The sequence below is a fragment of the Oncorhynchus masou genome, chromosome 14, assembly GCF_036934945.1.
Source record: "Oncorhynchus masou masou isolate Uvic2021 chromosome 14, UVic_Omas_1.1, whole genome shotgun sequence".
Classification (NCBI taxonomy): domain Eukaryota; kingdom Metazoa; phylum Chordata; class Actinopteri; order Salmoniformes; family Salmonidae; genus Oncorhynchus; species Oncorhynchus masou.
The window spans coordinates 1,505,074-1,528,903 of NC_088225.1; the positions used below are offsets into that span (position 1 = coordinate 1,505,074).

Consider the following 23,830-nt stretch of genomic DNA (forward strand, 5'->3'; position numbering starts at 1 on the left):
AAAGAGAATAGAACATCCCATAGAATATGTCAAAAATAGAACACATTGTAGAACAGAACATCTCTGATGGGCTCTAGGTGGGAATACTGATGTAGCATTTAGCCATTGCATGTTGTGGATGGACTATGGTTGTTGAAATGCACAATATCCTGTTCTGGTGAACTGCTTTAGTTATATACAGTGGGGCAAAACAGTATTTAGTCAGCCACCAATTGTGCAATTTCTCCCACTTACATAGATGAGAGAGGCTTGTACTTCTCATCATAGGTACACTTCAACTATGACAGACAAAATGAGAAAAAATCCAGAAAATCACATTTTTAATGAATTTATTTGCAAATTATGGTGGAAAATAAGTATTTGGTCAATAACAAAAGTTTATCTCAATACTTTGTTATATACCCTTTGTTGGCAATGACAGAGGTCAAATGTTTTCTGACTCTCTTCTCTGTATACATCAATGAGGTCGCTCTTGCTGCTGGTGAGTCTCTGATCCACCTCTACACAGACGACACCATTCTGTATACTTCTGGCCCTTCTTTGGACACTGTGTTAACAAACCTCCAGGCAAGCTTCAATGCCATACAACTCTCCTTCCGTGGCCTCCAATTGCTCTTAAATACAAGTAAAACTAAATGCATGCTCTTCAACCGATCGCTACCCACACCTGCCCGCCTGTCCAAAATCACTACTCTGGACGTCTCTGATTTAGAATACATGGACAACTACAAATACTTAGGTGTCTGGTTAGACTGTAAACTCTCCTTCCAGACCCATATCAAACATCTCAAATCCAAAGTTAAATCTAGAATTGGCTTCCTATTTCGCAATAAAGCATCCTTCACTCATGCTGCCAATTGTAAAACTGACCATCCTACCAATCCTCGACTTTGGCGATGTCATTTACAAAGTAGCCTCCAATACCCTACTCAACAAATTGGATGCAGTCTATCACAGTGCAATCCGTTTTGTCACCAAAGCCTCATATACTACCCACCATTGCGACCTGTACGCTCTCGTTGGCTGGCCCTCGCTTCATACTCGTCGCCAAACCCACTGGCTCCATGTCATCTACAAGACCCTGCTAGGTAAAGTCCCCCCTTATCTCAGCTCGCTGGTCACCATAGCATCTCCCACCGGTAGCACACGCTCCAGCAGGTATATCTCTCTAGTCACCCCCAAAACCAATTCTTTCTTTGGCCGCCTCTCCTTCCAGTTCTCTGCTGCCAATGACTGGAACGAACTACAAAAAGCACTGAAACTGGAAACACTTATCTCCCTCACTAGCTTTAAGCACCAACTGTCAGAGCAGCTCACAGATTACTGCACCTGTACATAGCCCACCTATATTTTAGCCCAAACAACTACCTCTTTCCCTACTGTATTTAATTAATTAATTTATTTTGCTCCTTTGCACCCCATTATTTTTATTTCTACTTTGCACATTCTTCCATTGCAAATCTACCATTCCAGTGTTTTACTTGCTATATTGTATTTACTTTGCCACCATGGCCTTTTTTTGCCTTTACCTCCCTTATCTCACCTCATTTGCTCACATCGTATATAGACTTGTTTATACTGTATTATTGACTGTATGTTTGTTTTACTCCATGTGTAACTCTGTGTCGTTGTATGTGTCGAACTGCTTTGCTTTATCTTGGCCAGGTCCCAATTGTAAATGAGAACTTGTTCTCAACTTGCCTACCTGGTTAAATAAAGGTGAAATAAATAAAATAAAATAAATAAAAGTCTTCACAAGGTTTTGACACACTGTTGCTGGTATTTTGGCCCATTCCTCCATGCAGATCTCCTCTAGAGCAGTGATGTTTTGGAGCTGTTGCTGGGCAACACGGACTTTCAACTCCCTCCAAAGGTTTTCTATGGGGTTGAGATCGGGAGACTGGCTAGGCCACTCCAGGACCTTGAAATGCTTCTTACGAAGCCACTCCTTCGTTGCCCGGGCGATGTGTTTGGGATCATTGTCATGCTGAAAGACCCAGCCACATTTCATCTTCAATGCCCTTGCTGATGGAAGGAGGTTTTCACTCAAAATCTCACGATACATGGCCCCATTAATTCTTTCCTTTACACGGATCAGTCGTCCTGGTCCCATTGCAGAAAAACAGCCCCAAAGCATGATGTTTCCACCCCCATGCTTTACAGTAGGTATGGTGTTCTTTGGATGCAACTCAGCATTCATTGTCCTCCAAACACAACGAGTTGAGTTTTTACCAAAAAATTATATTTTTGGTTTCATCTGACCATATGACATTCTCCCAATCTTCTTCTGGATCATCCAAATGCTCTCTAGCAAACTTCAAACGGGCCTGGACATGTACTGGCTTAAGCAGGGGGACACGTCTGGCACTGCAGGATTTGAGTCCCTGGCGGCGTAGTGTGTTACTGATGGTAGGCTTTGTTACTTTGGTCCCAACTCTCTGCAGGTCATTCACTAGGTCCCCCTGTGTGGTTCTGGGATTTTTGCTCACCGTTCTTGTGATCATTTTGACCCCACGGGGTGAGATCTTGTGTGTAGCCCCAGATCAAGGGAGATTATCAGTGGTCTTGTATGTCATCCATTTTCTAATAATTGCTCCCACAGTTGATTTCTTCAAACCAAGCTGCTTACCTATTGCAGATTCAGTCTTCCCAGCCTGGTGCAGGTCTACAATTTTGTTTCTGATGTCCTTTGACAGCTCTTTGGTCTTGGCCATAGTGGAGTTTGGAGTGTGACTGTTTGAGGTTGTGGACAGGTGTCTTTTATATTGATAACAAGTTCAAACAGGTGCCATTAATACAGGAAATGAGTGAAGGACAGAGGAGCCTCTTAAAGAAGAAGTTACCTAAAGTACCTATTCCCTATATAGTGCACTACTTTTGACCAGAGCCCTAATCATAAGTAGTGCACAACGTATAAAGGGAATATGGTGCCAATTGGGATGCAGACAGAACCTCAGTCCCTCCCCTGAAGACATCTTGCCACTGTCCATGTATGGCAGTCATATCATGTCACCTCTATTGATGAGAGAGAGAGAGACTAGAGTGGTGTTGGAGGGCATTGGTCCTTAGACATTTCCTTTGGGTAAACCAGCTGGGGATGTTCTGACGATTTCGGAAAAGAAATCCTGTTTTAGATTCTCAAAAAACAACTGAGGTGACTGTTTTCATTCCAGTTCATTTCTACCGTTGTAAAACTCTTGTTAAAGTTTGACAGAAAGAGGTTTGTTCGGATATGGTTTATATCCTTGGGATATGGTGTTTTATTCTCTTGGAGGCAAAAAAGGGGACTTACTGAAGTTGCAATACATCCCGTTTAGCAGACGCTTTTAACCAGGCGTGCTTGCATACATTTGGTGTACGGGTGGCCCCAGTGGCATTGAACCCTCAACCCTTGGTGTTGCAAGTGCCATGCTCTACTGACTGAGTCACACAGAATCACTGTGTGACCTAAAGTTACTGAAGCATCATAACTTTCTCCCTCATATATTTGTATACCCTGTAAATTGGTAGTGTAATTACAGTCAGTACTCCCCAATGAATAAACCGTGGCACATTCAAGAAACACTGTAAATAGGTTTAGGCCCCTGAGAAGAGAATCGCAAATTGAGTTTCTGCGTTTATTGTTCTTTTCATAATGTGGCTTCACTTTGTCCTCCCGAACTCTCCCATCTCCCACTTTCTCGTAATATTTATCTCTGTCACTTTTCTAATGACAAAAAGTTTAAATTGCCTGTGAAATGACATGAAGTGCCTTACTTTTAAAATGAAAAGAATAATGATAAAGTACATTTTCAGGCCAATATTTTGCTCTCACAGCACCACACAGCACAGAGTTCCATCCAAGCACTGTATTGCATTCCTCTTCAGGGCCATTCTGTTTCCCTTATTACCTACATTGATATGCGGAGGCAAATAAATCAAATAATCACTTTGATGCCTCTTATATCCTAATTTGTTCCTCTGAAGCCTGCACTTTAAAATAAATAAATGTGCTCGCTCTAACGCAATCCCTCCGAGGCACTTCTCTATGGAGAGCTGTGACGACCAGGGGCTCTGCTTACAGTGTGCATGTGTGTATGCCTTTCAAGGTGTGTTTTATTTAAGATCATCATTTTGAAAGTATGTGTGTGTCTCTGTCCATGCCTGGATACTCTGTCAACAAGAGACTGTCTACATATACTCGCCAAAAAGACACATTCTGAAACCTCAACCTCCTCAGTGTTTTGATTTCAGATTGTGAAAAGTGACATTTCCTGTATGACACACACCAGATATTTTGGGTTTATGTAAGTGTCTATACTTAAAATATTAGTCCTCTAGAATGCTTTTAAGTCTCTTTAATTTAATAGGATTTGATGGGTCATCCCCCAGACTTCTCAAATATCTACTTAATTGGAAACATAACACACTTGCATAACTCGGCATACCTACCAGCTATTCCAAAATGTTTTCTCCTCAAGAAGACCATCGCAGACCATCGCAGTCCAGGGCCCGTGGTCAAAAGTAGTGCACAACAAAGGGAATAGAGTGCCATTTGGAATCCTTGTTTTGACTCTGAGATCTCCATGAAAGTGCACCTGTCAATAGAATTGAGGTAGATTTCTAGAGCTTCAGATCCTTTCTTTGGCTGACATATGAATAGTAAGACACGTAAGGTAATGTCTGAAGGGAACTGAGCCAGCAACCCTTGACTCCGACAACCCTTGTCCAGCGATACCTTGTCAGGGATAATTGGAAGAGAAGTGGGAGGATACAGAAACATGGGTCCGCTCTCCACTGCCTCCCGTAATTTAGTCCAGCCTGACGAAGAGAAAGGAAGAGTAAGAGAGACTGGGGAGGCGAGAGAGAGAAAAATAGAATGAGGTGGGTGACAGAAAGAGAGAGAGTGAAGAAGAGAGGAGTAAAAATGAGGAGTAAATTACAGTGGTCCTTTTGAAACAGGGAGAAGGAATGAGGGTGAATGAAGGAGAGGGTTAAAATGAAATGTCTACATTGGCTGTACCCCAAACCGTCTCCGGTGGATTAGTCATTAATAATTTAGGAATTCAGATGTTTTTTTCCCAAAGCTTAAAGGGCTTTGTTTTTGGCAGAACCCGTGTAGCTGTAGCTATGTCAGCCATGTGTGCATGCAATCGTGCTTACGTGCGTGCATGTGCCTCCGTGCATGTGTGTGCGTCTCTTGTACAACCACTTACTGTAACATGGTAAAAACAGGTCATCTAGCAGAGTGTGCATTCTGTCACATTTATTACATTGGTAGGAAAGGTTTTTGAATAAACACATGATGTAATGAGCCATTAAAAATGTAGTATAAAGTGGGAGGAATGATGTCAATACATGCTTTCAGAAAGTATTCACACCCCGTTACTTCTTTTCACATTTTGTTGTGTTACAGCCTGAATTTAAAATGGACAAAATTAATATTTTTTGGTCACTGGCCTACACACAATACCCATAATGTCAAAGTGGAACTAAATGAATTAAAAATGAAAAGCTGAAATGTCTTGAGTCAATAATTATTCAACCACTTTGTTATGGCAAGCCTAAATGCATTCAGGCGTAAACATTTGCTTAACAAGTCACATAATAAGTTACATGGACTCACTCTGTGTGCAATAATCGTGTTTAACATATATTTTTTTAACGACTGCCTCATCTCTGTACCCCTCAGTCGGGCAGTGAATTTCAAACACAGATTCAACCACAAAGACCAGGTAGTTTTTCCAATGCCTCACAAAGAAGGGCACCTATCGGAAGATTAGTCAATATAAAAAAAAAACATTGAATATTCCTTTGAGCATGGTAAAGTTATTAAATTAAATCCCCTCTAGCATGTTGGAGTGAACGGATGTGTGTGAGAGAGGCTCCTGCAACTTTTTTGCGAAACAATCTAACCTACTTTTACTTTCTACAACAAACGTCTCTTTCTAATACAATACTTTCTATGTGAACATGCCGAGTAATAGGCGACCAAAGGACGACAAATCCTCATCGGAGGCCTCCTCCCCACCAAGCAATGAGACGGACATGGCGGAAGGCACAGGTAACAACATGACACTTTCAGAACTTACACAGGCTCTTGGAGAGCTACGTGTTGCTATAGCTGAGGATTTTAAGGCTACTTTTGCAGAACTGGACACCAAAATCGAGAACGGTTGCTTCGCAGGGCCAGAGTATTGTGGACCTTGAGAAGGCTTCTGAATTCAACGCTGGTAGGATCGACGAGTTAGAGAAGCTATGCACGTCCTTGCAGGATAGTGTGCAGAGGCTTTCTGAGAAAGTGATCGACCTGGAGGGCCGATCCAGACGTCATAACATTCGCGTTGTTGGTCTGGCAGAGGGGGTGGAGGCTGGCTCTCGCCCCACCGACTTCTTCTCCAAGCTATTGAGGGATGCAATGGGATCGGATGTTTTGGCGTCGGATCCCCAGCTGGACCGTGCACATCATTCTCTTGTCCGAGTGCTTCGCCCAGTAATCATCTGTTGTCACAGTTTCAAGACCAAGGATCTTATCCTGCGCGAGGTTCGAATGAGGGGTAACCTGTTACATAAAGGACATCCCTTCTATGAGGAGTCTATGAGGAGTATGCGCCCGGTGTGGCAAAGCATCGTGCCGGCTACGGAGATGTCATGACCAAACTCTACAAACTCAATCTTCGCCCAGCCTTGCTCTTCCCTGCAAGACTCAGAATTACCCCGCCTTCCGGTGAGAAGATTTGGCTCTCCTCGGTTTTGGACGCAGAAAAGTTTATACGGGAATATACGCCAATCCCCCGTACGGGTTAGAGCACCTTGTCATTGTGTGTTAGGGTCTGCTCATGGACTCAAATCCATACTATGCCATAACGGGTGAAAACGTATTAAACTGTCTCAGCAAGGGATGCCGACTGAAGGTTTATTGTTGCTACCGAACATGTAAGATGCTGAGCCGACCAATGGAGGGCGGTCAGAGCTCTTCTTTAACGTTCATTTCACTGTCATTCCGGCTGGACGACTGATCCCTTTTTGGAGTTCAGAGAGATGCCTGTTTGAATGGCCTTCCAGGTTTGATCATTGACACTTTTGGATGGATATACTTATATTCCCCCATATTTGTTTAGTTTCGTTATTTATTTCTCAAATCTTACATTATTCTTGTTACCATACCATTTATGTATTGCCTGCAGGGGACTTGGGGTGATGGTTGGGGTGGGCCAGACGAAGACACCTGGATAGCAAGTCGGTGTTTTGTGCCGTTCTGCTTCTGTCATAGCCGTGGGCCGCTCTCTCAATTAGATTCCCACCACCCTTCTGTGGTGCTTGTGTCGGTGTGTGTACATATAATTATTATTATTATGTGTATATTTAAGTTAGTGTAGATTATTATTTTTGGGTATGAATGTTTGTGTATGTATGTAAAAAAAAAATATATATATATATACAGTATGTCACAAAAGTGAGTACACCCCTCACATTTTTGTAAATATTTGAGTATATCTTTTCACGTGAGAAAACTGAAGAAATGACACTTTGCTACAATATAAAGTAGTGAGTGTACAGCTTGTATAACAGTGTAAATTTGCTGTCCCCTCAAAATAACTCAACACACAGCCATTAATGTCCAAACTGCTGGCAACAAAAGTGAGTACACCCCGAAGTGAACATGTCCAAATTGGGCCCAATTAGCCATTTTCCCTCCCCGGTGTCATGTGACTCGTTAGTGTTACAAGATCTCAGGTGTGAATGGGGAGCAGATGTGTTAAATTTGGTGTCATCGCTCTCACACTCCCTCATACTGACTGGTCACTGGAAGTTCAACATGCCACCTTATGGCAAAGAACTTTCTGAGGATCTGTAAAAAATAATTGTTGCTCTCATAAAGATTGCTTGGACTATAAGAAGATTGCCAAGACCCTGAAACTGAACTGCAGCATGGTGGTCAAGACCATACAGCGGTTTAACTGGACAGGTTCCACTCAGAACAGGCCTTGCTATGGTCGACCAAAGAAGTTGAGTGCACGTGCTCAGCGTCATATCCAGAGGTTGTCTTTGGGAAATAGACATATGAGTGCTGCCAGCATTGCTGCAGAGGTAGAAGGGGTGGGGGGTCAGCCTGTCAGTGCTCTGGTCTGCATGGCTGTCGTCCCAGAAGGAAGCCTCTTCTAAAGATGATGCACAAAAAAGCCCGCAAACAGTTTGCTGAAGACAAGCAGACTGACTTGCCTAGTTAAATGAAAAATAAATAGCTCTGTCACCTTCCACAGATATCTGTAGTTAAAAATTAATCAGTTAATGGGGATTTCTTTATTATTCTAAATATTGTTCCGCGGGGTGCTGACAATTGACTCTAGGGGGTCTAAACAACTGCTTTCGTTAGCTTATTCTCTCACTGCAGTGGGGTTAAGACAAGTGTTTAGTTTTCTTGGAATTAAGTACATTTCCAAGACAAAATCCAAGAACATTATTTTCAAGAATCTAATTTCTTCATAACTTTTTTAATAGGAAGAAACATAGGAAGAAGCTTCAAACTGGCTTTGGCTAGGGTTTCCGCTAGCGGAACATTCACATGTGCAATACACCAAATTAAAGCTTGACTTCTTGTTAATCTACCCACAGTGTCCGATTTCAAAAATGCTTTACAGCGAAAGCACACCATAAGATTATGTTAGGGCAGAGCCTTGTCACAAAAACACATACAGCCATTTTCCAGCCAAAGAGGGTAGTCACAATAAGCAGAAATAGAGATAAAATGAATCACTAACCTTCATCAGATGACACTCATAGGACGTCATGTTACACAATACATGTATGTTTTGTTCGATAAAGTTCATATTTATGTCCAAAAATCTCAGTTTACATTGGCACTTTATGGTCAGTAATGTTGTGCCTCGAAACATCCGGAGGATTTTCAGAGAGCCACATCAATTTACAGAAATACTCATAATAAACTTTAATAAGAGATACAAGTATTATGCACAGAATTATAGATATACTTCTCCCTAATGCAACCGCTGTGTCAGATTTTAAAAAAAACAACATTTTTCGGAAAAAGCACACCATGCAATAATCTGAGTACAGCTCTCAGATAACAAAACAAGCCAAACAGATATCCGCCATGTTGTGGAGTCAACAGAAGTCGCATTATAAATATTCACTTACCTTTGATGATGTTCATCAGAATGCACTCCCAGGAATCCCAGTTCCACAATAAAATGTTTCATTTGTTCAATAAAGTCCATAATTTATGTCCAAATACCTCCTTTTTGTTTGCATGTTTTAGCCCAGTAATCAAAATCCATGAGGCGCGATCACTAGGTGCAGACGAAAAGTCAAAAAGTTCCGTTACATCGTTTGACATGTTTCTATGGACTGTATCGAATCTTTCTTTCAGATGTTATTAACATAACTCTTCAATAATGTTCCAACCGGAGAATTCCTTTTTTTTATTCCTCCTCTTTAGAATTGCAATGGAACGCAAAGCTACCTCTCACGTGAGTGCGCGTGCCCAGCTCATACCACTCTGGGAGAGACCTTACTCAATCCTCTCTCATTCGCCCCCACTTCACAGTAGAAACATCAAACAAGGTTCTACAGACTGTTGACATCTAGTGAAAGCCTTAGGAAGTGAAATATGACCCCATAGACACTGTGTATTCGATAGGCAATGAGTTGAAAAACTACAAACCTCAGGTTTTCTCAGTTCTGTTATACTCACAGACATAATTCAAACAGTTTTAGAAACTTCAGAGTGTTTTCTATCCAATACTAGTAATAATATGCATATATTAGCATCTGGGCCTGAGTAGCAGGCAGTTTACTCTGGGCACGCCTTTCATCTGATCGAGAAAATGCTGCCCCCTAGTGTAAAAGTATAATTTTAAACCGTCCCCTTGCCCATACCCGGGCACGAACAAGGGACCCTTTGCACACATCAACAACAGTCACCTCAAAGCATCGTTACCCATCGCTCCACAAAAGCCGCGGCCCTTGCAGAGCAAGGGGAACTACTACTTCAAGGTCTCAGAGCAAGTGACGTCACCGATTGAAACGCTATTTAACGCACACCGCTAACTAAGCTAGCCGTTTCACATCCGTTACACCATCCCAAACAGGTTTTAAGAACATTTCAAATAACTTTACTGAGTAATAGCATCTTTTCGTAGTTTAAGTATAAGGAAAAAAATGGCGCCTACAAAGAAATGTATTCTTAAGAAGGTTTTGTGAATCCGGGCCCTGCTGGTCCTGGATGCTTTCCTTTGCTAGTGTCTTATTACCTCCAAGTTTGTACACCAATTGTGTGAATTACAAGCTTGACTGATCTAAAAAACCATGCATTAGCTGGTCCAATTCGATCAGTCATTCCTGTGGGTTGAAGAAACTGCTGGGCTGCTAGTCATACTGAGGCCTGTGGAAAAGATTGATCAGCCTGCCCAACTGTACCGTTAGAGGGTAAAGGGAGATTATTGTGATGTGGTTTGCTTTGCCACTGGAGGTGGGATGAAGTGGTTAGAACAGAACAGAGAAAGTGATACACCACCTGCTGGAGGGAGCGGTTCTTGTCTAGCTCTTCAGACTTACTGTAGGGAATATGTAAATTGTGGTACACACACAAAGCCACACACACACACACACACGGCCATAGTCCCACACACACACGCTATACTAATAATGCCAAACACTCATCCAAAAACACTGACACACACAAACTTCCCCAATATCTCTTAACTTTCTCTCTTATTATCATGGTCCTATTATTCATCATTCCATCATATGTATTAACAAAATTATACTGCATAGCATGAGGAAATGTCGTGCTCGCCTCAAAATGTTGTAGTAAGAAAAAATGTTTTTGCACTTGCTTCAAAGGTCATAATTATACTGAAGTAGGAAAAACTGCACTCACCACAAACACTGCAATAATTATACTACATACCACCAGCCCTTAACCTGGCCACTGTTCTCTCCTCTACCACCAGGAGTATTACAGTGCAACGTATTGACTTAGGCGTCAAGAACAGTGATACATATCTTTTTGCAAAAGATTCACAATGTGATGCATAGCAATGATAGAGTTGCACTGTACAGCATAATTAATAGGTACCAGTGCTTACCCTTTCCTCTATTCTTCTCTCTTCCACCAGGAGTATCCGCTGCTTGAGGAACATCATCCACTGGAACCTGATCACAGCTTTCATCCTGAGGAACGCCACTTGGTTCGTCGTACAGCTCACCATGAACCCTAAGGTGCACGAGAGCAATGTGGTGAGTACAGGGAAGTTAACTGTACATCCATTTCAGGCCGCTTTATATGCAATAAACATATACATACAGGTAACTGTCAAAATAAAGGAAACACCATCATAAAGTGTCTTAATAGAGCGCCATCAAGAGTCATTTAAACAGCTTCAATGTGCCTTGGCACGTGTTCAAATCTGGTGACTGAGAACCATTCAGTGACCACTTGGGCTCTGTGGATGGGGGCATTGTCATCCTGGAAGAAACCACTCCCATCAGGATAGAAGTGCTTCACCATAGGTTGTAGGTGATCATACAGAGGAGCTGCTGGCTGTGTATTTATTGGTGTTTACCTTACCCTCTAAGGGGGTGAGTGGACCTAAACCATGCCAGGAAAATGCACCCCACACCAAAATAACACACACAAAATGCACCCCACACCAAAATAACACACACACACACAACTAGCTAACTTTGGAGTACTATCATGTTGTCCTGGTTCACTGTTAATTACCCCTCAGCTCGCCTGCCTCTTGATGTTATTGCTTGTGCAAGCTGAGCGCGCTCAAAGCGACCCAGGGGCTTCCTGAGTGGAGCAGCGGTCTAAGGCACTGCAGTGCTACAGACGTCACTACAGATCCCGGCTCGATTCCGACCGTGACCGAGAGATCCATAAGGCAGTGCACAATTGGCCCAGCGTCGTCCGGGTTAGGGGAGGTTTTGCCGGTTGGGATGTCCCTTGTCCCATCGAGCTCTAGCAAGTCCTTCTGAGTCCATACTGGAGTTGCAGTGATGGGACAAGACTGTAACCACCAATCGGAAATCATGATATTGGGGAGGAAAAGGTAAAACATAATAATTAATAAGTGACCCAGTAAGTTAGCCCTCCTCCTCCATCTATTCTTCCTCTATTCTGAGAAGAAACAAGATGGCTGCCGTCAGCTATTAGCATTGAGAAGTTCTGCTTGTCAGTTGAAAGACGAAGGCTTGACAGCTCGTTTAATTAATGATTTGTGCTAGGTCGTGGAGCAAGTGACCTACAGAGGAACACAGGATAGTACATAAGTCAGGGCTAATATGTAATATGTTAAAAGCAACAGCACAAGTCAACGGTTGTCAGTTCATGAAATAATATATTGATGGCTTTTGGGAGGTTTTGGGTGGGGTTAATTAAAGATCAATGATTTACTGATTAGGTTTCTTTCTGGGGTTTTTTCTTAGACCACATTCCATTGACATGAACATTTGGAAAATTCAAAATGTATGAAATGTTAGAAACTTTTTCCACATTTTGTTACGTTAGTCTTATTCTAAAATTAATGAAATCGTTTTTCCCTCATCAATCTATACACAATAACCCATAATGACAATGCAAAACCTAGTTTTTATACCTTATATCTTTGCAAATGTAGAAAAAATGTAGAACCGAAATATCACACTTACATAAGTATTCAGACCCTTTACTCAGTACTATGTTGAAGCAACTGCAGCGATTACAGCCTCGAGTCTTCTTGGGTATGACACTACAAGCTTGGCACACCTGAGTTTCTCCCATTCTTCTCTGCATATACTCTCAAACTCTGCCAGGTTGGGTGGGGAGCATCGCTGCACAGCTATTTTCAGGTCTCTCCAGATATTTTTGATCTGGTATCAAGTTCAGGCTCTGGCTGGGCCTCTCGAGGACATTCAGAGACTTGTCCTGAAGCCACTCCTGTGTTGTCTTGGCTGTGTGATAAGGGTCATTGTCCTGAGGTCCTGAGCAGGTTTTCATCAAGGATCTCTCTGTACTTTGCACATCTGTACATCTTTCCCCCGATCCTGACTAGTCTCCCAGACCCTGCTTCTGAAATGCACGCTTCCAAAACATCTAATTTGTTGCTTTTTAACCATTTCCGTGACTTGATTGTGTGTTATGGATAATTGTCTTGCTGCATGACCCAGCTGCACTTCAGCTTCAGCTCACAGGCGGATGACCTGACATTATCCTGTAGAATTCTCTGATACAGAGCAAAATTCATAGTTCCTTTAATTAAGGCAAGTCATCCAGGTCCCGAGGCAGCAAAGCATCCCCAAACCATCACACTATCACGTCCATGCTTGACCGTTGGTATAAGGTTCTTACTGTGGAATGCAGTGTTTGGTTTTTGCCAGGCATAATGGGACCCATCTCGTCCAAAAAGTTATACCTTTGACTAATCTGTCCATAATACATTTTTGATGATCATTCAGGTGCTTTCAGGTGCTTTTTGGCAAACTTGAGTCAACTTTTGGATGGGATGATGGGTCCCATTATGTCTGCAGCAAGACAATGACCCAAAACACACAATCAAGTCATGAAAATGGTTAAAAAGTAACACATTGGATGTTTTGGAATGGCTTAGTCAAAGTCCAGACCTAATCCCAATTGAGATGTGGCAGGACTTTAATTGAGGAGTTCATACTTGAAAACCCACAAATGTCACTGAGTTAAAGCAGTTCTGCATGCAACAATACTATTTTGTGGGACTGTAACTGCATACTGTGTAGCAATCGTACTGCATACCATTTACAACGTACTGTTGCAGTAAAAAAACGAATATCAGCATACTAGGCCTATCCTACTGAGATCACGTCAGCTAATGTGCAACTGCGTTGATTCCCGCCATTCAATCCTTTTGGTACAGCGCATGCCCTCACCTGTTTATCAGCTGTTGTCAGACACGTGTGGGTCTCGAAAGAAGATTCTCGTCCTATTTTCAAAAGGGGAGTTGTCTAGGTCAAAAGCAACTCTCGAACCTAAGGAGAGTTATTTTTCACTTATGAAAGCTGTGATTGTGTTTTTTCTTGTCCTTGGTACACTGGGTTCACCCTGCGAAAATAGGACGGTAACGATATCACGCTACTACACTCGACCATGGCCCCACTTCACTAATCACACTGAGAGTCTCTCACCGATTAAAAATGAAAAAATTGAATGAACTGCAATCCTGATTTGACAGCTGCCCTGAAATGCCTTTAGACTACACAAGGGGTAGAGTGGAGGGAATTGGGATCTTAGCCCAAATACACTGAGATTGCTGGCTGTAGAGTCCCATTTTCTGTGTGATGATTTGATGGGTAGTACCGGGTCAGGGAGTCTTTCGGTATGTCCTTGAAGTAAGTGGGGAGGCAAGATAAAATGCGAGTCAAGATTTGTCAAACTCCTTACTATATTATTTTCACTAGGTACCGTATGAATAACTATCTGAACAAATGCTAAATTCAAATATTTGTTCTTATTGTCGTGAAAAGCAGGTAAATAAGTAACACCTGATTTGGAAAAACTCCTTATTTTGATTGTGACCCAAGACCACTCCCGACCTGCATGACAATAAGGAGTTCTCGTCTAAGCCTCTAGTCTTACATTTGTTAGGGAATTTTCATGAAACTACTATAGTTGAACACTTAGACAACACATTCATCACAGGCCTTCAGAGATGGACTTTGCTACTTAAGAACAAACGCCAAATGGGAGCATCTCCCTCCTCCTTCCGAACTGATATCATCTCCCAATTAGTTGTCTCTCGTCTATCTTCAGAGAGAGATTAAAGACTGACAGATCTCCTGTCTCATCTCCCAGCTGTAGACACCTAGTCCAAACTCCCCCAAGTGCCATTCTCTGACTCTCTCAATCCAAAGTATCTCCCAAGTGACTCTCAATGATCTGGTCTCATTATTTGTCAAAGAAGATAGGGATTGAAGTGTTAAAATTGACTAGTTTCTCACAGCATGAAAAGAATCCCCCAGAGAATGTGAAATATTATGTGGATTTTAATTCATGAATGTTTTTGTAGATGTTGATAACTGTTTCTTTAGGACAAATAGTTTTACATTTCAAAGTGGAAATTGCTAACTTTAGAACCATTTTTAATCCTCAAATACACTACAATTAGCATTTTCTACTGCGCAACAGAGTGATTCAATTAAGATAGCACATCTACATTGACTTTGGATTTGTTGAGAGGTATAGTGTAGGATGATTCAGACTGCCGTATGCCATGGGAAGTGAGAGCTATGATGCAGTTTAACAAGTAATGCAGGGGGTCAAATCTGTGTTTCTTAAACTGCTGCGGTGACCTTTGTTTGGCAAACATCTGCCTAAGAACCAGTTCCAAATTGGAAACATTTAGAGAGTCCTTTTGTTACTACTCAGTGCATGATAGAGACGCTCAAACAAGCTGCATATGTTAAATAATGATCGCACGGTGGAGTTTCACTCGCAGGTTGAGTGTTTTTTAGAGAGACTACTAACTGGGCACACACTGGTTGAAATGTTGTTGTCACGCCCTGGCCTTAGTATTTTGTGTTTGTGGGGTAGCTCAGTCCCGAGCTACCCCTCAGTCCCGAGCTACCCCTCAGTCCGGAGCTGCCCCTCAGTCCAGTGGGGCCCTTTGTTAAGACTAGTAAGCAAAGGTCGGCTGCGAGGGTCGCTACTCAAGGGATGCGAAGTAAGCGGACTAAGACTGTGTTGGAGTGGAGTCCACGTCCAGCGCCAGAGCCGCCACCGTGGATAGACGCCCACCCAGACACTCCCCTATGGGTTTAGGTGTGCGGCCTGGAGTCCGCACCTTTGGGGGGGGGGTACTGTCACTCCCTGGCCTTAGTATTTTCTTTATTATTGTGGTTAGACCACAGTGTGACATGGGTGATTTATGTGGTTTGTTCTGTCTAGGGGTTTTTGAAGTTTATGGGATTGTGTTTAGTTAAGTATTCTAGGTAAGTCTATGGTTGCCTGGAGTGGTTCTCAGTCAGAGGTAGGTGGTTATCGTTGTCTCTGATTGGGAACCATATTTAGGCAGCCATATTCTTTACGTCTCTGGTGGGTGATTGTCTCCGTCTCTGTGTTTTGCACCAGTTAGGACTGTTTCGGGTTTACACGTTTCTTGTTTTTGTAGTTTGTTCATGTATAGTTTCTCTTATTAAAAAAAACATGAACTTTAACCACGCTGCGTTTTGGTCCGCCTCTCTTTCACCAGAAGAAAACCGTAACAGTTGTTTCCATGTCATTTCAAATGAAATTCCAGTGAACCGATGTTGAATTGACGTCGGGGAGAACAGGGACAAAACTAACACTTTTCATATTTTTCCTAATTACTCAGATCGATAGAGCTAGAGATACCATATTTTATGACAAACAACATATACAGGTTTATGTATACAGGTTTACTTTACCGTTAGCAACTGTAATTTCATTTCTGTAGTAAATTAGTTTCAATTAAATAGACCAAGAATGGAAATACCAAAACGTTACTTTTTTCTACCTGCCGGTGGGAGTAACGCAACCTTGGGAAGGATATAACAGCTGGCGAGAAGTGTACAATATCTGTCTTATCTCCATGTTTTTGGTTTGTAATGCTCATTACATTCAACAAATGTGTTATCAGACATACTTTCTTGTTTGTGGGTTCATATTTTATGAAAATTATCCATGGGTCAACATCGCAATGTTGCACAACCACAATATTTTGCCCCACAATATTGATCAGACTAAAATGGGTCACATAATAGCTATATTGCACTATTGTAAAGTGGCTGTTCCACTGGATGTCATAAGGTCATAAGGTGAATTCACCAATTTGTAAGTCGCTCTGGATAAGAGCGTCTGCCAAATGACTTAAATGTAATGTAAAATGTAAATATTAACCATCATTTTCTTATCTCACTTTAATGGGAATGTAGTAGGAGATGTTTTTCACCATATTCAAATACTATTCAAGCTTAAATCAAATCAAATCAAATTTAATTGGTCGCATACACATATTTAGCAGACGTTATTGCGGGTGTGGCGAAATGCTTGCGTTTCTTGCTCCGACAGTGCAGTAATATCTAACAATATACAACAATACACACAAATCTACCTCTGCCCTGTGTTACTTTCCTCCCAGCTCTCCCCAATAAGCTTAAGCTTCAGAAGCTGCAGCCCTGCCTGACTCCTACTCGATCTCATCACATGTCCATAAAGAACCAGGGCTGCATCCGGAATGGAACCCTATTCCCTATATAGTGCACTACTTTTGACAAGGGCCTACAGGGCACCATTTCAGACACAGGCCAGATCGTTTTCCCAATAAGCAATAAACCCCTAAGGAGTGAGGAAAGGAACCAGTGGTGCCTTTACTGCTCTCACGTTTATATTTTTACTATCCTTAATCTTTTTTTTGTTATTCTTTCCTTCCTTTCTATAAAAGTTGTGGTGCCGGCTGGTCACGGCAGCCTATAACTATTTCCACGTGACAAACTTCTTCTGGATGTTTGGGGAGGGTTGCTACCTGCATACAGCCATCGTGCTCACCTACTCCACCGACAAGCTACGCAAGTGGATGTTCATCTGCATTGGGTGGTGTGAGTAGCCTACACTTAGTTGATCGAAGGAAAGACGATGTGCATTGATTTATTCATTCGACTGATCACAAAGAATGGAAGTCAACTGTAAACAGAGACCATGTGTGATGTTTTACAGGTATCCCTCTTCCAATCATCATTGCATGGGCCATTGGCAAGCTTTACTACGACAACGAAAAGTAAGTAAAAAAAAATGTTCTTTCTCATTCTCTCCATCTCTATTTATGCCCCTGTGCAATCCATTTGTCTTTGGAATCAGGCAACAATCTTGTCCGTGTCTAGGTCCCCTCAGATCCATCAGAGTGATACTTGTAGTGGATGAGAGATGGATGTCACCCAATCATCTCCTTAACTTTCTGCATTAAACAATCAATTCATCCTCATTTTAAGGGAGTCTTGGTGAACCTGTAACCTGTAATTCCTCTGCATACAGAATTGCAGGTTGACATTTATTGTCATGAGTCTTGTCTAGGTGGCAGAACATTGCAATTTCCCCTCAGATAGACCAGCTGCAAAGTCAAAATTGGCTGTATTGTAAAAGTTTATGAAAACAATTGCCTTTTTGGTTTTAATTTTAGGTTAGGGTTAGGCATTCGGGCTAGCAGTGTGGTTAAGGTTAGGATTAAAGTTAAGGTTAGGTTTAAAATCCAATTTTGGGAATTTGTGGCTGTGCCAGCTAGTGACCACTCTGCAGAGCTGCCTCCAGAACAAGATTCATGATGAAAAACACTATCCTGCTACAGAATATGGGATCCATTGACCAATGTGAATCCATACCCATTACCAATGTGAACGCTAATCTGAGAGTGACCTAGTGTGCCCAATAAATAATAGATGAATGTGTCGGTTATACCATTACTGTAGTAATGATCCATTGATTAGGCCTTAGAAATGTACTATAGATGTGTTTTATGATGATAAATACTGTCATTAGAGCATTAGTGTGTGAAGATCCCATGATGACACATCAGATAAGATAAATAATTTGCTCTAAAGATACGTACCTGCAGTCAAAGATATAACTCTGATTTAAATGCTTATTTTATAGCAAGGCACTTCATCATAACTTACTGGCATTGTGGTTAGTGTCCACCCTTAGATTGGAAGGTTGGGAGTTTGATCATCAGCTGAATCATACCAAAGAGTTTAAAGATGGGACTTGATGCGTCTCTGCTTTGCACTCAGCATTAAGGAGATTTAACGGCCTTGGCCATGGGAAGTAGGGGTGCTGAGGGTGCTGCAGCACCCCCTGATAAGTCTGAAAAATAGTGCACTGGGCCTTTAATAGTCCTGTATTAACGGACCAATATAGCCAGTCTAACAGTCTGCAGCCTGGGTAAAAACGTGTCCCTCACCCCCATCGAATAAAAAAAAAAAATCGCAGCACCCCTACCCTACTTCCCGCTTCTATGGGTAAGGCCCTACGACAGACTAGTGTTCTGTCCAGGGGTGTATTTCATTATCGCCTCAACAGGAATCTGACAGTTTCCACTTCATCACATCGGAGTGTCTCGCTTACACACGGGTTGCCGTGATACCCACCCTCCGAATCCTGTTTGTTTTTATTAATGCTCAGCGGGACAAAAACAAACCTCTATCCAGACACAGTTGTCTGTCTCTCTCTCTCTCTCTCTCTCTCTCTCTAACAACAAGGTGAAGACAGAACAAATTAATAATTCACTCCACTGAATTGAGTCTGTAGAATGAGTGAATCTGGAGCTTCTCATCCCCTTGGAGAGTGTCTATTTTTCCTTTTTTCCTCCCTTTGTTTTTACAGCAACATTCTTTGTTTTAGGTGATTTCTGTTGCTGGAGAGGAGTGCTGTGCTTTACAAAGGCCTCTATTGTTCTCTGACAGTACTGTCTTTGATAGGCTATGCCCTCTCACCCACCTCTGATATCAATTAACGTGATTGGCCGTGGCCCATCCTCGTTTTTGTCAACAATAAAGAATTGTTGGCAAAGGTCCCGCAGTCTGCTTTGTCATTGAAAAAATGTGATTGGTTGACCTTCTGACATCATCCAGTATGATTGGCTCAATTCTCTGTGTTCTAAATTGCAGGTGCTGGTTTGGGAAGAAGGCAGGAGTGTACACAGATTACATCTACCAGGGCCCAATGATCCTGGTGTTGCTGGTAAGACAGTGTTACACAATCCTTTTCACATTTCTCCTCCTTGTATAGACATAGTGTTCGAGCCTTGTCGTTGAAAACTGCCAAAACAACATTACTGTTCACTCAAGAAAAAAAGTGTGTTTCGAGGTCAAGTAATTGCTTCAAAACTGACAGTAGAAAGGTCGATGGTGTGTGAACTTTATACCGCAGCCTTCCAACGTACACACTCACGCACTTGTAGTAATACCATCATGTGAAGCTATTTGAATGACGTGACACCTACTACACATACGCAGAACTGACTGGGTCATTTGGAATGAATATGACGTATATATATGAATAGTATATGATTTGCAGAATGCTAAACTGTAACTGTTTTAGCTCAGCTTAACTATCTTAACACATATCCCCCCTTATTAAGCAAGTTTAAATATGTGAGCTATTATCTCATGCCTTTTCCTTACATAACTCATCAGATACTCACACAGCGTTGGGACACGGTTTAAAATATCATACTAGCAGGCTATGTTTTAATGTAAAAATGTAAAACCGCAGTCAATCATCCTAAGACCGTTACTCGTTGTCTGGCAGATGGTTTTCATTTGATTGGCAGATGGTTTTCATTTGATATTTATTAGTGTGCTCAGAATTATGTTGGAGAATTCTGTTTTGAGATGCAGCGCTCATTGCAAAAGTAGCACGGTCAAAAGTTGAGACACCTACTCATTCCAGGGTTTTTCTTTATTTTTACTATTTTCGACATTGTAGAATAATAGTGAAGACATCAAGTCTATGAAATAACACATACGGAGTCATGTAGTAACCAAAAAAGTGTTAAACAAATTGAAATGTATTTGAGATTGGAGATTCTTCTCACAGTAGCCTTGATGACCGCTTTCCCCAAGTGTTTGTCTTTCCCATGCAGATTTAACAGATTTATAATCTATACCACTCAGTAAAAAAATAAAATAATGTATAGACTTTATTTGGTACCGGTCTCCTTGCATCACTTTGAGCCCACTACAGTTATTTCCAGCGCAGACAAATATTGTTTTATTAAATGCTTCTCTCTAATAACTGACCAATTTAAATTCTGACCAATTCCAAATTCTTATTTTCTCTCTGTTTTCAGATCAACTTTATATTCCTCTTCAACATTGTGAGAATCCTCATGACCAAGCTGAGAGCCTCCACCACCTCGGAGACAATACAGTACAGGTGAGCCAGGACCAGGGTCGCAAACTCCCTTTACAGTGCACTACTTTTGAACAGAACCCCACAGGTAGTGCTTCACATTTTATTGTGTTACAAAGTGGGGTTAACATGCATTTAATTGTTATTTTATTGTCAATTATCTAGATCATCTACATGTTAAAGGGGAATACGTTTTTTCTTTTATAACAATAAAACACTAATATACCTTGATTAGATAAGTATCCCCCCCTGAGTCAATACATGCTAGAAACACCTTCGGCAGCGTATACAGCTTTGAGTCTTCTTGAGTAAGTCTCAGAAGAGCTTTTCACACCTGTACTGTACAATAGTTGCCCATTAATATTTTCAAAATTCGTAAAACGCTGTCAAGGTGTTGGGGATCATGGCTAGACAGCCATTTTAAAGTCTTGGCATAGATTTTTAAGCAGATTTAAGTCAAAACTGTAACTTTCCCACTCAGGAACATTCACTCTCTTCCTGGTAAGCAACTCTAGTGTAGATGTGGCTTTGAATTGTAGGTTACTGTACTGCTGAAAGGTGAATTCTCTCCCAGTGTCTGGTGTAAAGCAGACTGAAGCAGGTGTTCCTCTAAGGATATTTTGTTTAACTCCATCCCAGTCTTTGCCGATGTCAAGCATACCCATACCATGATGTAGCCACCACCATGCTTGAAAATAAGGAGCCAGTTATTGAGTGATGTGCTGTGTTGGATTTTCTGCAAACGTAAGGCCTTCCATTTAGGCCAAAAGTGTATTCCTTAGCCGTGTTTTGTTTAAAAAAAAATTGTGTGTATGACTTTTGTGCCTTGTTGCATACATATGTATGTTTTTTATATTTTATATTCTTTTCACTCTGTCATTTAGGTACTTATGGTGGAGTCACTACAATGTTGTAGTTTTCTCCCATCACAGCCATTGAACTCTGTAGCAGTTTTAACGTCACCAATGGCCTCATGGATGACATATTTAAGCAGCTTCCTTCCTGTCCTGCACCTCAATACAGAAGCACGACTGCGTCTTTGATGTGTCTGGGAGGTTTAATACATCATCCACAGCATAGTTATTAACTTGACCATGCTTAAAGATATATTCAATGTCTGATTTGTTAGTGTTACCCAACTACAAATCATTGCCCTTCTTTAAGAGGCTTTTGAAAAGCTCCCTGGTCTTTGTAGTTGAATATGTGCTTGAAATGTAATACTTGACTGAGGGACCTTACAGATGCTGTATGTATGGGGACAGAGGAAGGAGTAGTCACAAAATCATGTCAACCCCTATTAGTCCATATAACTTATTATACTATTTGTTAAGCCAAATTTGACTTATGAACTTATTTAGGCTTGCCTAAACAAAGGGGGTGAATACTTATGCAATGACTATATTTTAATTATTACATTTTTATTAACTTCTAAACAGTAATTTCTGATCAATGACAAAAAAATACAATTAAATCGGTTTCAATCCCACTTTGTAAAAGCAACAAAATGTGGAAAAGAATTGAAAGGGGGTGTAGACTTTCTATAGGCAGTAGGGATTGGGATGTATAGCCAGGGTCAGCTGGGGCAGCCCCAGCTGTAAAGTAAACATCAATGGGCTGTTAATTAATAAACACAGAAAAAAAACATCAATGACCTCGCTGGAAGAACCCTAAGAATCGATACCTGTCTGGTTGAGTTGCAGTAATTGATTGTTGTGTGGAGGCAGGTGGGGTGGGAGTGTGTGTGCGTGTGCATGTGTGTGTGTGGCTGCATCATCAGAAACCATCACACTCTTCACAGCTACTGTATACCAGCTCCTTAGATTTCCACAACTGGCTAACACACCATGCTGACTATTCATAAGCAATAATAACTTTCACACCTTTTATTGGTGCAGTAAGATCAGACAGTTTGACTGACTCCTTGGATAATGAAACCAGAGTCACAGACGCTGCATGGGGTCATCTGACTGGACAATAGCCAAGCAAACATCCTCGCTCATTATTGTAATTTAATGGAGTCATTTGTCAATCACACTTCTTATTGCGCAAATTCAATTTGGCCTCAGCCTTCCTTACCCTTCAGCCAGCTTTCAGCCTGCCTTATTATCTTTATAGTGCAGTACTTTTAACCAGTTGTCTGGCAGGTCTATTTTAGCCATCTATTTGTGTTGCTAGTACGACTCTGTGTCTGTGTCTTATTGACTCGAGTTGGCGGCCAAGCCTTTATTTAATAACGTGACTCTTGTGTTACTGTGTGTCCATCAGGAAAGCGGTGAAGGCCACTCTGGTGCTGCTGCCTCTCCTGGGCATCACCTACATGCTATTTTTTGTCAACCCCGGAGGGGAGGATGAGGTCGCCCAAATAGTCTTCATCTACTTCAACTCCATTCTGGAGTCTTTTCAGGTATGCCCAGGCCCATTGAAAAGTGTTATAAAGGGGTTGGGAACTTGTTTTGCGCTGTCAACATTCTGAAGCGTATAACGATATAAAACAAATAATGTGTGTGAAGGTGTCAAAGAAATATTTGTAGGCCGCAGTACAATGTAGTGCTGCTCACACTGCTCATCTTTATCGTCAATGTTCAACACTCTTTCTCTCTCCTCCCCCTCTCCATCTCTTTCTCTGTCTTCACCCCCTCTCGCCATCTTTCCCTCGGTCTCTGTCCTCCAGGGCTTTTTCGTGTCAGTGTTTTACTGCTTCCTGAACAGCGAGGTAAGCAGATGAATGTTTTGTCCCATGAACTCCCACCGCTCACACTGTACCCGTAAATGCTTTTTTCTTAACCAATCCCTTCCTCCCCTTATCCCTCCCTCCCTCTCATTCCTCCCAGGACTATTGGCTCTCATTCCTCCCAGGACTATTGGAAACATGTCCACTTGGCACCATTTCATACAGAGCTAAAAAATGCCCTAAAAATTTGTGTCGTCTGAAATGCAAGCCTTAGCAGC

General features: G+C 41.7%; 1 protein-coding gene across 1 annotated transcript in view; it reads left to right on the top strand.

Moving 5' to 3' along the window:
- LOC135553939 (corticotropin-releasing factor receptor 1-like) overlaps positions 1-23,830 on the top strand; it is a 168,794-nt gene that overhangs the window by 132,276 nt on the left and 12,688 nt on the right. The window contains exons 7-13 of the mRNA XM_064985886.1: positions 11,121-11,241; positions 17,421-17,574; positions 17,693-17,753; positions 19,636-19,708; positions 20,820-20,905; positions 23,147-23,285; positions 23,553-23,594. Of these exons, the coding sequence (XP_064841958.1) occupies positions 11,121-11,241; positions 17,421-17,574; positions 17,693-17,753; positions 19,636-19,708; positions 20,820-20,905; positions 23,147-23,285; positions 23,553-23,594 (676 nt within the window). The remainder of the gene's footprint in view (positions 1-11,120; positions 11,242-17,420; positions 17,575-17,692; positions 17,754-19,635; positions 19,709-20,819; positions 20,906-23,146; positions 23,286-23,552; positions 23,595-23,830) is intronic.